The sequence below is a fragment of the Chiloscyllium plagiosum genome, unplaced genomic scaffold (genome assembly GCF_037043375.1).
Source record: "Chiloscyllium plagiosum isolate Xiang-an unplaced genomic scaffold, Cpla_swu_hap1 HiC_scaffold_24, whole genome shotgun sequence".
NCBI lineage: Eukaryota > Metazoa > Chordata > Chondrichthyes > Orectolobiformes > Hemiscylliidae > Chiloscyllium > Chiloscyllium plagiosum.
Window position 1 is genome coordinate 31528709 of NW_028270162.1, and position 18366 is coordinate 31547074.

Sequence of the window (18366 nt, forward strand, 5' to 3'; positions counted from 1 at the left end):
TGGGACTTGAATCTGAAGCTTCTAACACATTGCTAGTAAACCTCCTAAACTAGGAAATAACCACTAATGAAATTCAGGAAGTGACATTTTATACACTTGAGTAAAATGTATCACAATGAAACAAGCCATATCTCAATTTATGCTCCACATGAGCCTTCTCCAGAATTCAATTAGTTCCTATCAGCATAATCCTCTATATCTTTCACTCAAACACATTTTTTCTAGCTTCCCCTCAAATGTGGATCTACTGATAAGACCCAAAAAATGTAAAACAATGCAACATTTCCCCACTTGGGTTTGATGTGAATGAAAATACTCCACTGGAACTGGGTGCAGCAAATGCTGCCTCTGTTTATCATTAAGCAGAGTGCACGTCTCTAGAGATCCATTTTTATCTTTGCCTTTATTATCTCTAAACCTAATTAGTCCAATGCTCTCCTAATCTGCCTCTCAATTTACACCCTCTGTTAACTTGAACTTACCCAAAGCTCCACAGTCTCGTCAGCTACCAAGACTCTAGAATGCTCTCCACGATTTCTCTGCCATTTGTTATCTTCTTCCTCCTTAAAACTTATCTCTTTGACCAAACTTTTATTTGCAATTGCCCTAATATCTCCTTATGTGGTTTGGTATCGAAGTTTGTTTGATAACTCTCATATGAAATACATTAGAATGTTTTGCTATGAAATGGTGCTACATAAATGCACATTATCATTCTTTGCTGCATGCATCCTAACTTACAGCACGCCCTGTGCTTGCTCAGCTAAATTGCCTCATCTTCCAACAATTCCTCGACCTTAAAGTTCACCACCACATGTTGAAATCCCTTGATCCCTCACCCCTTCCTATACTAACTTGCAAGTATGAGCACTGCATGTTCTTTAAAGACAGTTGTATGAGGACAGCATGTTCTTTGAACTCAGCAATGAGAGCCCCTGTGTCAGGACTATGGGCTTTAAGCCTGTTTGACAAAATCTAGATCAAATTACTCATTACAAAAGTGTTAGGTATGTATCAAGTCCCCTGTCCAAAACGTTGATTTTCCTGCTCCTCGGATTCTGCCTGATCTGCTGTGCATTTCCAGCACCACTCTAATCTAGACTCTAATCTCCAGCATCTGCAGTCCTCACTTTCGCTTATGTATCTAGTCCAGCCTATTTGAGGCATAAACAAAGTCTGTTGATGGTTAGTGATGTAACAGTCTATGGCAGAACTTCTGAGGGGAATTTTAATGTTGAAGAATGTGGGGATTTAGGTGTGAGTAAAGGTTACATTCAGAAAAAAAATTACAGGGTGTGTGAAAGCCAGCCCTAACGCACCAACCTCTGCATTTAACTAGGGCCTGTTTGGCTGGATATGTATGTGATATTGAGGTATTAACTTTCATTGCCTGTGAAGACTTCCTACTTTGGGTCTGTGGTTTATAGGAAATGCAGCATCAGTGTTGTCACTGAATTTGCCCAAAGGAAATCATACTATCAAATATCGAAGCAGAAAACCTTCAGCAGCAGATGAGTATTGCTTTATATGAGCCGTTGACATCTCTTCTAGTGGCAAAGTTACTAACTCAACTGGAAATGGGGAGTGTATGAAACTGTGAATATGGCAAAGGATATAATAAGATGAGGTGGGACCGGGGTAAGTAGGGTGGTCAACAGGACTTTAAACTAGAGAATGGGGAGGGAAGGGTAAAACTCCAAGTATAATGGACAATGAGAAACAAAGCAGCAGGTTAACATCTGTGGGGGTGGATTCAGCAGCATGGCAAAGTATGAAAAAAATGAGAAGAAAGGAGAACTGAGGAGAGATTATTAAAGTCTCAGGCACATAAAATAGGGCAGAGTGTTTGGAAAAGGTTAGGAGTCTAACATCAAGCGCATTAGATAAAGGGATGACCATGAGAAGAGGGATGGTAAATACAGGACTGAAGATGTTGTATCTGAATGCAGGCAATATATAAAATAATGTAAATGAGCTTTGGGTGCAGATTGAAATTGCCCGGTATGATGTAGTGGGCATCATGGAGACATGGCTGCAAAGGGATCAGGACTGGGAGCTAAATATCTGAGGATTTGCAACTTGTCAAAACGTCAGGCAGATGGGCAGAGGTTGCCTTATGAGGAGGAAATTAAATTAAATTGATAGCAACAAACAATGTAGAGTCAGATGATATTGAATCTGTGTGGGTAGAATTGAGGAACTGCAAGGGTTTTTAAAAAAAACACGACAATGGGAGTTATGTACAGGCCTCCAAATAGTAGTCAGTATGTGGGGGCATAAGATATATCAGGAGATAGAAAAGGTGTGTAAGAAAGGCAAAGTTACAGTGATTATGGGGATTTCAATATGCAGGCAGACTGGGCAGGTTGGTAGTTAATCGCAAGAAGAAGCATTTGTGGAATGTCTAAAAATGGCTTTTTGGAGCAGCTTGGGGGATCCCACTAGTGAACAGGCAATTCTGGATTAGTGATGTGCAATGAGACAGGCTTCATGAGGGAGCTTAAGGTGAATGAATCCTTAGGTGGCAGTGACCATGATATAGAATTTCCTCTGTAATTTGAGAGGGAGAAGCTGGAATCAGATGTAACTTAATTATGGTTGAGTAAAGGCAATTATAGAGGCATGAAAGAGGAGCTGACCAGAATTGACTGAGACAGGAACCTAGTGGAACAGCAATGGCAGGAGTTTCTGAGAGTAATTTGGGAGACACAGCAAAAATTCATCCTGAGGAAAAAGAAGCATACTAAAGGGAGGATGAGGCAATCATGACTGACGAGGGAAGTTGGGGACAGCATAAAAGCAAAAGAGAAAGCATGTACAGAGGAACCTTGATTATCCGAACACCAAATATCCAAAAATTGGATTATCCGAAGGAGATCTGGAGGTCCTGATAGAAACATTACATCAAAGATGTGTTTCCAACAGTGATCGCGTCTTTTGTTTACAATGATTAAACAGGCACCCTCTCCAAATGACTGACCTCCCGCCCTCTCTCTCTTTCCCCACACTTTTCCTGGGCTTCTACAGGGGGTGTATCCTAAATCCCCCCTTCCCCAGATAATCTCTCCAACATTGTCCTGTACAGGGCAAATGTGGAACCTGTGAAAAAGTTGCAGTAAAAAGGTGTGTGTGTGTGCGTGTGTATACAGTCCGCCTGCCCCGGAGACAGGTGGGGGTTGGGGGGGCAGGGGCGGGGGCGGGGTTGGACGGGGTTCTGGGGGTGGGCGGTGGGCAGTGTTGGGGTTGGGGTCACACGTGCGGTGTGCTGTTGCTCCTAGTCTCCTGAACAGGGAGCAGACTTTAAAAACTCCAAGCCCCAGAGGAAAGGCATCTAATCGATTAACGAATAATCAATTATCCAAACGAAATAGTGCCAGCCCATGCATTAGTCAGGGGAAATGGGTCTGGGTGGGTTATTCTAAGAAGGTTCGGTGTGACTAATTGGGCCGATGGGCCTGTTTCCACACTATAGGGAATCTAAACTAATCTAATCTCGTTCGGATAATTGTGGTTCCCCTGTAATGCGGTGAAGGACAGTGGGAAGCCAGGAGGTTGGAAAGCCTACAAAGATCGACAGAGGACAATTTAAAAAGAAATAAGGGAGAAGATTTAAGTATGAGGGTAAGCTAGCCAGTAATATAAAAGAAGATTGCAAGAATTTCTTGCAATATATATGCAGATATATAAATGTCAAAAGTGGATATTGGACAGCTGAAAAATGATGCTGGGGAAATAGTAATGGGGAACAGAGAAATGGTGGAGGAATTGAACAGGTACTTTGAGTCAGTCTTCACAGTGAAAGATACAAGTAACAACCCAAAAATTCAAAAGCATTGGGATGGGACAGAGGTGAGTATGGTGGACATCACCTAATGAGAAGGTGCTGGAAAAATGGAAAGGTCTGAAGATTAATAAATTACCTGCATCGGATGGACTACACCCCAAAGTGCTGAAGGAGATGGCTGAAGGAGATGGCGGAGGTAGTAGTGATGATCTTTCAGGAATCACTGGAGTCAGGGGGGGTCTCAGAGGACTGGAAAATCGCTAATGTAACTCCCCTGTTTAAGAAAGGAGTAAGGCAAAAGATGGGAAATTGCAGGCCGATTAACCTGACCTCGGCTGTTGGTAAGTTTTTGGAATCCATTGTGAAAGATGAGATTTCTGAATATATGCAAGTGCACAGGAAAATAGAGCATGGTTTCATCAAGGGGAGTCATGCCTGACAAATCTGTTCAAATTCTTTTAAGAGGTAACTAGCAGGTCAGCCCAAGGAGAGCCAATGGATGTTATCTACCTGGACTTTAGAAGGTGCCGCATAGGAGGCTGCTGAATAAGATGAGGGCCCATGGTGTTCGAGGCAAGGTGCGAGCATGGATAGAAGATTGGCTCTCTGGCAGAAAGCAGTGAATGGGGATAAAAAGAAGGGTCTTTCTCAGGGTGGCAGTCAGTGACTAGTAGTGTTCCACACGGGTCATTGTTGGGACCACAACTTTTCACTTTTTATGCATTAATGATCTGGATGAAAGAACTGAGGACTTCTGGCAAAGTTTGCAGGTGATACAAAGATAGGTGGAGGGACAGCTAGTATTGAGGCAACGGGAGGCTGCAAAAAAGATTTGGTCAGGTAAAAGAGTAGGCAAAGAAGTGACAGATTGGGAAAGTGTGAAGTTCATGCACTTCGGTAAGAAGAATACAGACATGGAATATTTTCTAAATGGGAAGAAAATTCAGAAATCTGGAGTACTAAGGGACTTGGGAGTCCTAGTCCAGGTTTCTCTGCAGGTTAAATTCCAGGTTGAATTGGTGGTTAGGAAGGCAAATACGATGTTCTCATTCATCTCGAGAGGACTAGAATGTAAAAGCAGGGATGTACTTCTGAGACTTTAATCTCTGGAGAGGCAGACTGCAAATTGAAAATAAAAATAAGTATATTCCAATGATATTTTAATTGATATTCAAATTTAACAGCTAGTTTCTTATCTTCTATGGTTAGGATTTGTTGAGTGCAATTGTGGGAGAAGTTGTTGTGAATATGGAAAATGTTAGAAACACTTAATCCAAGCAGCTGGAAACTCAACCTGTGGTTGTAAATATTTTCTCATCAACCTGTTCAGAGATGTTATTACACACCGCTGGAGTGGGGTGGGGGTTGGGGGGGGGAGCTTAAACCTGGTCCTCCAGTGCCAGAAGTAGGGACACTACCATTGCCCCACAAAAGGACCCTGTGACTGCCGTTAATGAGGATGAGGGCATTAAGTGGGCCTTAATAGGCTCACTTAAGGCCTCAATTGGTAACAGGGTGAGATGGCTGTCCTCTAGAAGACAATATAGATGGGGTGAAGAGTGACAAATGGAATTTAATCCTGAAAATAATGAGATGATGCGTTTCAGGATTAACAAGGAACTGAGAAGTAAATTGGTTCACAGGGACCCATGTGTGCTTGTGCATGTTCAAGGCAGCAGGGTAGGTAGATAAGGTGCTTAAGAAGCATGTGTCTTTATTTGTCAAAGCATTTAATACAAGAGCAAGGAGGTTGTGTTGAAATTATACCGAACGTTAGATCACTGCTGGAGTACAGTATGCAGTTCTGGTTGCCAAACTATAGGAAGGAATGTGATTGCAGGAGAGAAGGAAGAGATTCACCAGGATAGAACATATAACATAGAACAATACAGCACAGAACAGGCCCTTCAGCCCACGATGTTGTGCCGAACATTTGTCCTAGCTTGAGCACCTATCCATGTACCTATCCAATTGCTGCTTAAAGGTCACCAATGATTCTGACTTTGCCACTCCCACAGGCAGCGCATTCCATGCCCCCACCACTCTCTGGGTAAAGAACCTACCCCTGACATCCCCCCATACCTTCCACCCTTCTCCTTAAATGTATGTCCCCTTGTAACACTCTGTTGTACCCGGGGAAAAAGTCTCTGACTGTCTACTGTATCTATTCCCCTGATCATCTTATAAACCTCTATCAAGTCACCCCTCATCCTTCGCCGTTCCAATGAGAAAAGGCCTAGCACTCTTAACCTATCCTCATACGACTTATTCTCCATTCCAGGCAACATCCTGGTAAATCTCCTCTGCACCCTCTCCAAAGCTTCCACATCTTTCCTAAAATGAGGCGACCTGAACTGCACACAGTACTCCAAATGTGGCCTTACCAAGGTCCTGTTCAGCTGCAACATCACCTCACGACTCTTGAATTCAATCCCTCTGCTAATGAACGCTAATACACCATAGGCCTTCTTACAAGCTCTATCCACCTGAGTGGCAACTTTCAAAGATCTATGAACATAGACCCCAAGATCCCTCTGCTCCTCCACCTTACTAAGAACCCTACCGTTAACCCTGTATTCCGCATTCTTATATGTCCTTCCAAAATGGACAACCTCACACTTGACAGGGTTGAACTCCATTTGCCACTCTTCAGCCCAGCTCTGCATCATATCGAAGTCCTTTTGCAGCTGACAACAGCCCTCCTCACTATCCACAACTCCACCAATCTTCGTATCGTCTGCAAATTTACTGACCCACCCATCGACTCCCTCTTCCAAGTTATTAATAAACATTATAAACAGCAGAGGACCCAGAACTGATCCCTGCGGAACTCCACTTGTAACTGGGCTCCAGGTTGAATATCTACCATCTACCGCCACTCTCTGACTTCGACCGGTTAGCCAGTTCTCTATCCAACTGGCCAAACTTCCCACTATCCCATGCCTACTGACTTTCCGCATAAGCCGACCATGGGGAACCTTATCAAATGCCTTACTAAAATCCATGTATACTACATCCACTGCTCTATCCTTATCCACATGCTTGGTCACCTCCTCAAAGAATTCAATAAGACTTGTAAGGCAAGACCTACCCCTCACAAATCCGTGCTGGCTGTCCCTAATCAAGCAGCGTCTTTCCAGATACTCATAAATCCTATGTTGTCTGGGCTGGAGCAATTCAGCTATGCAGAGAGAATTGATAGCGGTTATTTTCCTTAGAACAGAGAAGACTGAGGGGGAACTAATTAAGGAAGGCCGTAGGCAGAGGAGATAGGGATAAACCTTTACCCTTAGTAGAGGGGTCACTAACAGGGGGCACAGTTTTAGTGTAAGGCACAGAAGTTTTTGAGGGAATTCAAGAAACATCATTTTCACCCAGAAGGTTGTGCGTGTCTGAAAATCACTGCCTAAAAGAGACAGGAGGTCTCAGGACATTTAAGATGTGTTTAAACTAGCACTTGAAACACCAGAGCATACAGATCAAGTGCTAGAAATGGCATTATCATAGATCCTGGACGACCAGGGTTTTAAAGTATCCTTGCCATTATTCAGAGTGGATGGATGACAAACTGAAGACAAAAAAAACCAAAAGAACTGCGGATGCTGGAAATCTGAAACAAAAACAAAACCAAAAATTGCTGAAAAATCTCAGCATGTCTGGCAGCACCTTGGGAGAGAGATCAGAGTTAACATTTCAGCTCCAGTGACCCTTCTTTAGAACTAACTCGTGGGCGGCACGGTGGCACAGTGGTTAGCACTGCTGCCTCACAGCGCCTGAGACCCGGGTTCAATTCCCGCCTCAGGCGACTGACTGTGTGGAGTTTGCACGTTCTCCCCGTGTCTGCGTGGGTTTCCTCCAGGTGCTCCGGTTTCCTCCCACAGTCCAAAAAAGATGTACAGGTCAGGTGAATTGGCCATACTAAATTGCCCGTAGTGTTAGGTAAGGGGCAAATGTAGGGGTATGGGTGGGTTTCGCTTCGGCGGGTCGGTGTGGACTTGTTGGGCCGAAGGGCCTGTTTCGACACTGTAATGTAATCTAATCTAATCTAATTCTTCTTCTTGAACATTACGTTAAACCATTAGTTTGTAAAAGCATAGAAAGTAGGAGCCGAAGTGTGTTATTCGGCCCATTGCGTCAGTTCTACTATTCAATGAGATCATAGCAGATCTGATAATCCTCAAATGCACTTTCCTGCCTTGACCTTTGATTAAAATTAAAATTAATTAAAAATCTGTCCATCTCAGTCTCTACTATACATAACAACCCAGCTTCTATAGCCCTTTGTGGTAAAGACTTCCAGAGATTCACTGCCTTTTGAGAGAAGAAATTCCTCCCCATCTTTGTTTTAACTGAGTCACCCCATATTTTGAGATTATGCTCTGTGGTTCTGTACCCTCCCACAAGGGGAAACAACCTCTCAGGCTCAATGCTGTCAAACCTCTTAAGAATCATATTGGTGAAATCTTACCAGGCTCCGAATGAACTGGATTGTGCTGAGATGAATGGTGGAATTGGGCAAGATTTTTGATGAGTCTCATCTTGATGTTGAGATCACTTCACTGCATCTTGAATGCTTTTCTCAAGTGGTTTTGGATGTTTCTTGCCAGGCAGCAGTGAGTTCCAACTGACATTCATTATTGTTAGTCAAATGCCTTGTTAACAGTCCAACTTACCCCAGGTTGCGATATTACCAAAGTTGCTATAAAAACTAGCCATAGGGAAAATTCAACACAGAATCCAGAGCAAGTTCTTGGCATATTCATCTCACCACTTGCTTCAAAGAACCTTCATTTTGGATACTGGACACCAACATCAGGCATTCTCACAGGCAGGAGTTACATGTACCTCACACCCACCCCAGACCTAGGCATTCGACATGTGCTAGCCTTTAAACCCACATGGCACATGTCTGATCCGTTTACAGGATAATTCTGCATTACCATGATACACCTCAGGTTGCACTAGTAACTATCGCTGGAATGCTGCAGTAAGACACTGTCTGCTCAGGGACATGGACTCAGCTCATGAACGGGATTAGGGTGTCAAGGCTTTCCATTTGCTGTCATTGTGCTCACACTCTCTGAACCTCCCTGAACATTATCAACCCCAGGTAAAAATAATGACTGCAGATGCTGGAAACCAGATTCTGGATTAGTGGTGCTGGAAGAGCACAGCAGTTCAGGCAGCATCCGAGGAGCAGTAAAATCGACGTTTCGGGCAAAAGCCCTTCATCAGGAATATCAACCCCAGCCTTGCCTTGCCCTTTTGCGCATTGCCCCCTTATTCAGAGATACCAGGCACATATTACAACTCTGTTGTATAATTTAGTGCAGACACAAAGCCAAGAAGCTGTCTGAGGTTGTCAGCGGGCCTCAGTCCAGGCAAGGGAGAATAGCCCTCATTTTTCCACTTTAGTTTGCCAAGTTCTTGACCACTCATTTAACCTGCCTATATCCCTCTGTAAACTCTTTTAAATATCCTCTTGCCTTCCCACCTTTTTTTGTGTTATCCACAAACTTGGCTACAGTACATTCACTTCCATCATCCAAGTTATTAATAAATATTATAACTAATTGTGGCCCCTGCTCTGATTCCTCTACTTACAAGTTGCCATCCCATTTGTTAGCCAGTATTCTATCCATGCTAATATACTGCACACAACATCCTGGGCTCTTACCTTATTAAGTTGCCAAAAGTGCAGTACATTATCGAACACCTAGAAATTCAAATATATTCCAATGACTGGTTCCCCTTTCTCTATCCTACCTGGTGCCTCCTCAAAGAATTTTAATAGATTTGTCAGACATTATGTCCCTTTCATGAAACCATGCTGAATCTACTTGAGTATTTTATCTATTTCTAAATGCTCTGCTATGACATCCTTTCTAGTCAACTCTTAAGATTTTCCCAGGTGGCTGTGCAGCCAATTGGTGTTCAGTAATGTCTCTTTCCCTTCTTGACATTGACAATTTTATAATCTTCTGGAACTTTTCCAGCATCTAATGATCCTCGGGAAACTACTACCAGTGCACCCACTATCTCTATAGCAACTTCCTTTATTATCTTCACATGCAACCCATCAGACCCCAAAACTTAATTATACCATTATGAATGATTAGCTGAAACCCTAACTGACTTAGTGTCGCCATTTCTGGACACCATACTTTCAGAAGGCTGTCAAAATCTTAGAGAGGGTTCAGAGGAGATGCACAAATAGTAGCACAGATGGAAAGCCTTAACTATGGATCAAAACTGAAGAAACTAGTGTTTTAGAGCAATGAAGCTGAAGAGGAGATTTGGCAGAGTTGATCTGTAATAACTCAGGAAGCCTGACTGAAAAGGAATGTTATTTATTGTTGAACACCAAAGTAGAGCCTTTACTTGTGGCCTACTAGTGCACTAGTCGTAGTGCAGGACAAGCGGTCCTGTAGACTTATCCCTGAGTCTGCTTTATTTTTAAATTTGACCTATTTTTCTTAATCAACCTGTTCAGAGATTTTATTGCACACCTTTGGAGCAGGTGGGGCTTGAACCCAGCTCTTGCAGTCTAGGGGTAGGGACTCTACTACTTCACCACAAGGCAGCCTGTGGGTCTACTTTATTTTTTAAAAAGTTTTTTTATTTCATCAATTTTTCTCATCAAGCTGTTCATAGAGTCAGAAATTGAAAACAAAAGTTGAGACAACATCAGAACAAAATAATTTATGGAGCAACACATTATGATCTGGACTGTACTCTTTACAAAAGATACAATGAACATCTTTAAAAGGGAATTGGATAAATAGTTAAAGAGGAGAAATTTGTAGGGCAGTGAGGAAAAGATAGCGAAATGATACAAATTCTAAAAGTCCTCATCTCTGCTACGTCATTTCAGAATTCATAAAACCTGTTCAGGTTCATTGGTTCCTTGAAAGTGGAGTTGCAGGTAGACAGGGTGGTGAAGAAGGCATTTGGTATGCTTGCCTTTATTGGTCAGTGCATTGAGTATAGGAGTTGGGAGGTCATGCTGCGGTTGTACACAACATTGGTTAGGCTACTTTTGGAATAAGGCGTGCAATTCTGGTCTCCCTTCTATTGGAAGAATGTTGTGGAACTTGAAAGGGAGAAAAGATTTCCAAGGATGTTGCCAGAGTTGGAGGGTTTTAGCTATTGGGAGAAGTTGAATAGGCTGGGGCTATTTTCCCCGGAAGTCAAAGGCTAAGGAATGATGTTATAGAGGTCTATAAGATTATGAGGTGCATGGATAGGGTGAATAGTTAATGTCTTTTCCCTGGGGGGGGGGGGGGTCGGTGTCCAAAACTAGAGGGCAAAGGTTTAAGACGAGAGGGGAAAAATTTAAAAGGGACCTAAGAAGCAACATTTTCACTCAGAGGGTGATGAGTGCATGGAATGAGCTGCCAGAGGAAGTGGTGGAGACTGGTACAATTACAACATTTAAAAGGCATGTGGATGGATATATGAATAGGAAGGGTTTGGAGGGATATGGGCTGGGTGCTAGCAAATGGGACCAGATTAATTTAGGATATCTGGTCGGCCTGGACAAGTCAGACTGAAGTGTCTGTTTCCATGCTGTACAGTTCTATGACTTTATGACTCTATGTTCTTAGATGCCTTGACCTCCTAATGGTGCCGGCCTGTAGCACCCCCTTCCCAATAACTCTATGTCTCTCTCCCTCTATAATTCTTCTTAATTGTCTATTTCTCATTGATGATATTTTCATTGATGCATCTCCACACCTGGGCTGCAGTTTTCGTCTTTTTCTCACCCTCTTGAGTTTCATTGTCTTTGATGACAGAGTTAAGATAGAGGGCTTATTATTTAGGAATTGTGGACTATTTAATGAAGCTTTTTTTGCAAATTTAGTGCTTGAACATGACTGAAAGTGAACAAGATCTGACTGAAGATGTATCAGGTGGAGATGCAGAGAAACATTCTGAAGCTCCACAAGGATTACTGGAGAATGTTGGAGAACAGTTTGATCAGAATGAAGGAAATAGATCATTGAGTTCAAGTTCACGTAAAATTATTTTTTTTTCTGAAACTGAAAATGCTGAAGAGAAAGACAGTACTTCAACTCCTGAAGACACAGGACAAGCAGCTACAAATGAGGTGACCATAGGTGAAAGTCCGGTAAACCAAGCCAGTCAGAGTACTGACCTGCAGGATGAAGTGGTTTCTGAAGGTCGAGAAACAGTCAGTGCAGCAGGTCAGTCATTATTTCCATCAGCCGACAGTGAAACCCATCCAGCTGAAGAGAAGAAACATGACAGTGATATCGAAGAACAAATGAAAGTTGAAAAACAAATGGATCAGGTGGATGTAAGACCTTCAGTTGCAAGCTCAACCAGTGCTCAGAGACCATCTACTCCTGGAAGCCATTCAAAAATGGACAGTACCTCAACTTCTCAAGATATTGAACAGGTAGATACTCTTAATTTATTTCAAGTTTGCATAGTTTTCTTTAAGTTTTAAAACTGTTTAGAGCTTCTACCCCACAAACAGAAAGATATGCATGTCAATAATTCATGGTTTGTTCTCCTGTGCATTTCTGGAGTTGTGATTTTGCCAATTTGTGTAACTTCAAAGTGTGCAATCATTTAGATAGTTTTCTGAAATTTGGAATTAATACTTTTAGCCTGTTTTATTGGAGGTTTCAGATTCAAAGTCATGCTAAATTATTCATATTTACAGCATTGAAGTACTTTGATCCTTTGCATCAATGCCATCTCTTTGCCCTATACTCTCCCTATACTGTTATTTGCTGATTTGTTTGAAATCATAATTAAGCATTTTTCAGCAGAAAGAAGTTGCATTAGTATGCATGAATTTGTGACAATCAGGAAAATGTTGCAGTATAGTTACAGTAACTAGACAAAGCACTGCTATACTCTATGTACTTCTGTTCCCATGGATGCACATAAATGTATTGCCATAACCACTCGTTTATGTTCAGATCTATTGTTGTATTAATGCAAAAACAAAGATAGCTATTTAAGTTGCAATGAAAACACAAGATGTTTTTCTGCAATATAGCTGTTGGATGGTTCTGTTTTATATTTTCCATTAGATGCACGAAATGTGGAAAATCAAGCAAGCATCTCATTCTGTATCAGTATAGTATTTAACCTAACTTGTGATAACCTATTTGTACAATAGAATAGAAATTTCCAGGTTAATCGTAAATTAAATGTGTTTAATTTAATTGACTGAGTAAATTTATATTGAAATCACTAGAAGCATTATATATTTCTCATTTTCAATTAGTTTAACAATTCACCATAGCATGCTGATTTCTCAGCATAGGACTGGGGCTAGTATAAGGTAACAGGTTCTGCAGATTAGAGCTTGAACAACAGGGCAAATGTATTTTCCAGATGGATTTCTGGACAGGATGGAAGATGTAGTTTGCACATGGTAGTGACACATACACACTCCAATACAAACCAAGCATGCATATAATTAACATCAATGTGATGGTACAATTTCAAAGTGATTCATGCATCATTTATAAATAACACTATTCAGCAATGTCGGTTTTTACCGACTGTCACATGAGGATACTCTCCATGAATGAAGAGTGCAGGAGAGCATGTGAAATGCAGCACCACACAGCTCTTAAAAAGAGATGTCAGCTTAGTGAAGTTGTCATTCAGACTGTTCGCACACTAAAGATTGTAAGCAGCATGCAATAGACAGAACTAAGCAATTCCACAGCCACTGGATCAGGTCCTGCTACATCCAGTTGTGAGGTGATGGACAATTGGTTATCTCACTGGAGGGGGAGGCTTCCTTTTTAGTAGTAGGGGATCCCAGGACACCAGTGCTTAACATGAAGCAGAGGCAGTTGTTCAGCCAGAGTGTTGAGTGGATGATTTATCTCGGCCTCCTCCAGAGGTCCATGCCGTCACTGATGCCAGTCTTCAGCCATTTCGATACACTCCACAAGATGTCGAGAAGTGGCTGAAGGCACAGGATACTGCAAAGGCTCTGGGCCCTGACAACATTCTGGCAAAGCAACAGAAAATTTGTTCTGCAGACTGGACATGCTCCTAGCCAAGCTGTTCCAGAGCACTTACAACAATTAGATCTATCTGGCAATATGAAAATTACGCAGGTTTGTCCTGTCCACAAAAAGCGGGATACATCCAACCAACAAATCTAACTGAGTTGGGCTGACTTCCTGAATTCCTGATGAAGGGCTTTTGCCCAAATAGTCAATTTTCCTGCTCCTCGGATGCTGCCTGACGTGCTATACTTTTCTAGCACCACTCTAATCTAGACCCTGACTTATAGATTCTGTGGCTTTAACATTATCTCCTCCATCCCCATTTGTAATAGTGCGTACCATTGACTATTCAGGTTGCACTACAGCAACACACCACAGTTCCTTAGATAGCACCTTCCAAATCTGTGACCTCTACCACCAGAAGGACAAAGCATCAGATGCATGGGAATGCCACAATCTGCAGGTTCCCCTCCACACACCTGACTTGGAATTATTCTGCCATACTTTCACTGTTAGAACATAGAACAATACAGCACAGAACAGACCCTTCAGCCCTCAATGTTGTGCCGACCTGTGAACTATTCTCAGCTCATCCCCCTACACTATCCCATTATCATCCATGTACTTATCCAACGATTGTTTGAATCTCCCTAATGTGGCTGAGTTGACTACATTGGCAGGTAGGACATTCCACGCTCTTACCACTCTCTGAGTAAAAAACCTGCCTCTGACATCTGTATAAATCTATCACCCCTCAATTTGTAGTTATGCCCCCTCGTACAAGCTAACGTCATCATTCTAGAAAAAAGACTTCCACTGTCTATCCTATCTAATCCTCTGATCATCTTGTATGTCTTTGTCAAATCCCCTCTTAGCCTTCTTCTTTCCAATGAGAACAGACCTAAGATCTCAGTCTTTCCTCTTAAGATCTTCCCTCCAGATCAGGCAACGACCTGGTAAATCTCCTCTGCACCTTTTCCGATGCTTCCACATCCTTCCTGAAATATGGCGACCAGAACTGTACACAAAATTTCCAAGTGTGGCTGCACTAGCATTTTGTATAATTGCAGCATGATATTGTGGCTCTGGAACTCAATCCCTCTACCAATGAAACCTAAGACACCGTATGCCTTCTTAAAAGCACTATCAATGTGGGTGGCAACTTTCAGGGATCTATGTACATGGACCCCAAGATCCCTCTGTACATCCACACTACCAGAAATCTTTCCATTGACCCAGTGCTGCCTTCCTGTTATTCTTCCCAAAGTGCATCACCTCACATTTAGCTGCATTAAACTCCATTTGACATCTCTCAGCCCAATTCTACAGTTTATCCAAGTCCCCCTGTAACATTCTTCCAAACTGTTCACTACTCCACTGACTTTAATGTCATCTCCAAATTTACTAATCCATCCACCTATGCCTTCGTCTAAGTCATTTATAAAAATGGCAAACAGCAGTGTTCCCAAAACAAATCCTTGTGGCACACCATTAGTAAGTGGACTCCAGGCTGAATATTTTCCATCAACCACCACTTCTTTCCGAAAGCCAGTTTCTAATCCAAACTGCTAAATCACCCTCAATCCCATGCCTCTGCATTTTCCCCAACAGCCTACCATGTGGAACCTTATCAAAAGCTTTACTGAAGTCCATGTATACCCTATCAACTGTCCTACCTTCATCCACATGCTTGGTCACCTTCTCAAAAAACTCAGTGAGGTTTGTGAGACACGACCTGCCCTTGACGAAACCATGTTGACTATCTGAAATCAAATTGTTGCTTGCTAGATGATTATAAATCTTATCTCTTATAATCCTTTCCAAAACCTTTCCTACAACAGAAGTAAGGCTCACTGGTGTATAATTACCTGGGTCATCTCTACTGCCCTTCTTGAACAAGGGCACAACATTTGCAATCCTGGTACTAAACCTGTAAACAATGACAACTCAAATATCAAAGCCAAAGGCTCTGCTATCTCCTCCCTAGCTTCCCAGAGAATCCTCAGATAAATCCCATCCAGCCCAGGGGACTTGTCTACTTTCACTCCTCCTAGAATTGATAACACCTGTTCGTAACTAACCTCAATCCTTTCTAGTCTAATTTCTCGTACCTCATTCTTCTCCTCTACAATATTCTCCTTTTCCTGAGTGAAAACCAATGAGAAATGTTCGTTTAGCACCTTTCTGATCTCTTCAAGGTCTACACTCAACTTCCCACTTCTGTCTTTGACTGCCCCTATTCCTTCCGTAGTTATCCTTTTATTCCTTACATACCTATAAGGTTTAGGGTTCTCCTTTATTCTATTTGCTAAAGACTGCTCGTGTCCTCTCTTTGCTCTTCTTAACTCTCTCTTTAAATCCTTCCTAGCTGATCTGTAACTCTCCATCGCCTCATTTGAACCATCTTGCCTCATCAACACATAAGCATTATTTTTCTGCTTAATAAGAGATGCAATTTCTGTAGTAAACCACAGTTCCCTTACCTTATCATTTCCTCCCTGCCTGACAGGGACATACCTATCAAGGATATGCAATAGCTGTTCCTTAAACCAGCTCCACATTTCCATTGTCTGCATCCCCTGCATTTTGCTACCCCATTCTATGCATCCTAATGCTTGCCTAATCGCATTATAATTGCCCTTGCCCCATCGATAACTCTTGACCTGTGGCATGTACCTATCCCTTTCCATTGCTAAACTAAACATAACTGAATTATGGTCACTCTCTCCAAAGTGCTCCCCTACAACTAAATCAAACACTTGGCCTGGTTCATTACTAAGCACCAGATTCAATGTGGCCTCCCCTCTTGTTGGCCCTTTGACATACTGTGTCAGGAAGCCCTCTTGTACACATTGGGCAAAAACTGATCCAACGGTTGCTGGATCAAAATCCTTATACAGTCTTTTGAACAGCATCTGCACACACTATCACTTTTTCAAAAGTAACTATGGATGGGCAATGAATGAAGGCTTAGCCAACAATGCCTATGCCCCTCAATCATTTTAAGCAAGAAGCAGACTTGATCCAAGAGTGGGTCTGAATATTAAATTTCATCTGTAAAAACTAGAGGGAGAGTGGCTAAAACTGAAACCATAAGTGGAAGTGGCAGCAAGTTCAAATTAGGAGAAAAGGTGAGTTGCATGTAAAAAGGGATAAAATAAGTGTGTATAAGGTCAGGGAGATTGGTGTTTGTAAAAGAAAGGGTTGAATCAGATTAGTATAAGCAGAGGCAGATTGGGATGTATGAGAGAAGATTTACTCCAAGGCCAGTCAGAGGAGCAGTGCAACGTGACAGGTGACACTGGGAGAGAATGGAAACTGTGTGAAGAAAGGAGACAATTTGGAATGTGTGAAATTAGAAGTATAATGTGACTTATTAGAGGAGAGGTGGATTAATACCTGTGAGGTTTGGACAGTGGAACGAACCAGCAAGTGGAGAACAATCTTTCCTCTAAGGGCCATGCAGCCACCTGGAAAATAGTATGAAAGTAAAATATTAAAATGAACAGAACTTGCAGAACTTTGTGTCGCTTCAGTGACATTAAAATATAAGCTACCTGTGGTAAATTGTAATGTTCAGAGGAGTTTTTAACAGGCCCAGAACAATGAAAATTCAGAGGAAACATTGTTCAGGGATGGATTTTGTGTAGTTGCATTGTTCTGGGAACAGTATCTCATCCAGATACTAGGCAAGTTTGATCACTATTTTGAACAGGCATTTGGATTAATTCAGAGCAACAATTAATGTTGTCAGTAGGCAACATTGAATATTTAATCTAATCATAATATGGAATGTTTTATTCGATGGTTTGTTTACAATGATAAATTAATTTGAGTTATGATTTAATATTGTGATCTGGTCAATAATAATCTCCGATTTTGTTTTGACTAATATTGATGATATCAGGAGGTAGAGTCTGGCTTGTAATTATTTTCAAACATTTATTACCAGCTATATAAAGGTGTTTAACAGATGGTCACCTGTTTAGAATACCAGGACTTGGATGTTTAATTTTGTCTTGTCCTGTCCTAATGAAGGATGGCCAAGGAACTGTTCGTCATGAAGCAGCAGAGGAAACCCGAACTTTCTCAGCTCCGTCGAGGTTACGCCCTGACCTGGCATTTTGTGTACCTAATGTAGTGACAAGTGATTTATGCAGCTGTGTAGCGGATGATTCCAGAGAAACAGATGCATCGTTGGTTGAGACTGCTGTCTGTGACACTGTGTTTGAAGAAAAATCCTACATTAAACAAAATTCTTTGGTAAGAAATGATTTTGTTATTGTCATGCTCTGAAATTAATACATTCTAATAGCAAGAAATATTGCCTATTTTCTCTTTGACAAATTGAATGCCTTTCTCTTTTACATTTTCCCTTCATGCCATGCACTAAGACAACTGACAATTCTTTCCAAAACGTTGTCAGTACTGTTCTTTAAGAAGCTATTGGGAGGCATGTGAACTTGTTTTTGGATATTGCCCATCAGAGTTGATGACCTTATCTGATGAGAGATGCTGGCTGTAATCTCATGCTAGCATTCCAATGCACTGTGCCAACCACAATCTCAGTTTCCT

At 41.8% G+C, this 18366-nt stretch overlaps 1 protein-coding gene across 3 annotated transcripts in view; it reads left to right on the forward strand.

Moving 5' to 3' along the window:
- cfap251 (cilia and flagella associated protein 251) overlaps positions 1 to 18366 on the forward strand; it is a 79986-nt gene that overhangs the window by 568 nt on the left and 61052 nt on the right. For all 3 annotated transcript variants that reach the window (XR_015761301.1, XM_043715307.2, XM_088000309.1), the window contains exons 2-3: positions 11649 to 12206; positions 17830 to 18054. Coding sequence is in view for 2 of the 3 variants with exons in the window: in XM_043715307.2 (XP_043571242.2) it covers positions 11658 to 12206; positions 17830 to 18054 (774 nt within the window). In the remaining variant the exon portion in view is untranslated. The remainder of the gene's footprint in view (positions 1 to 11648; positions 12207 to 17829; positions 18055 to 18366) is intronic.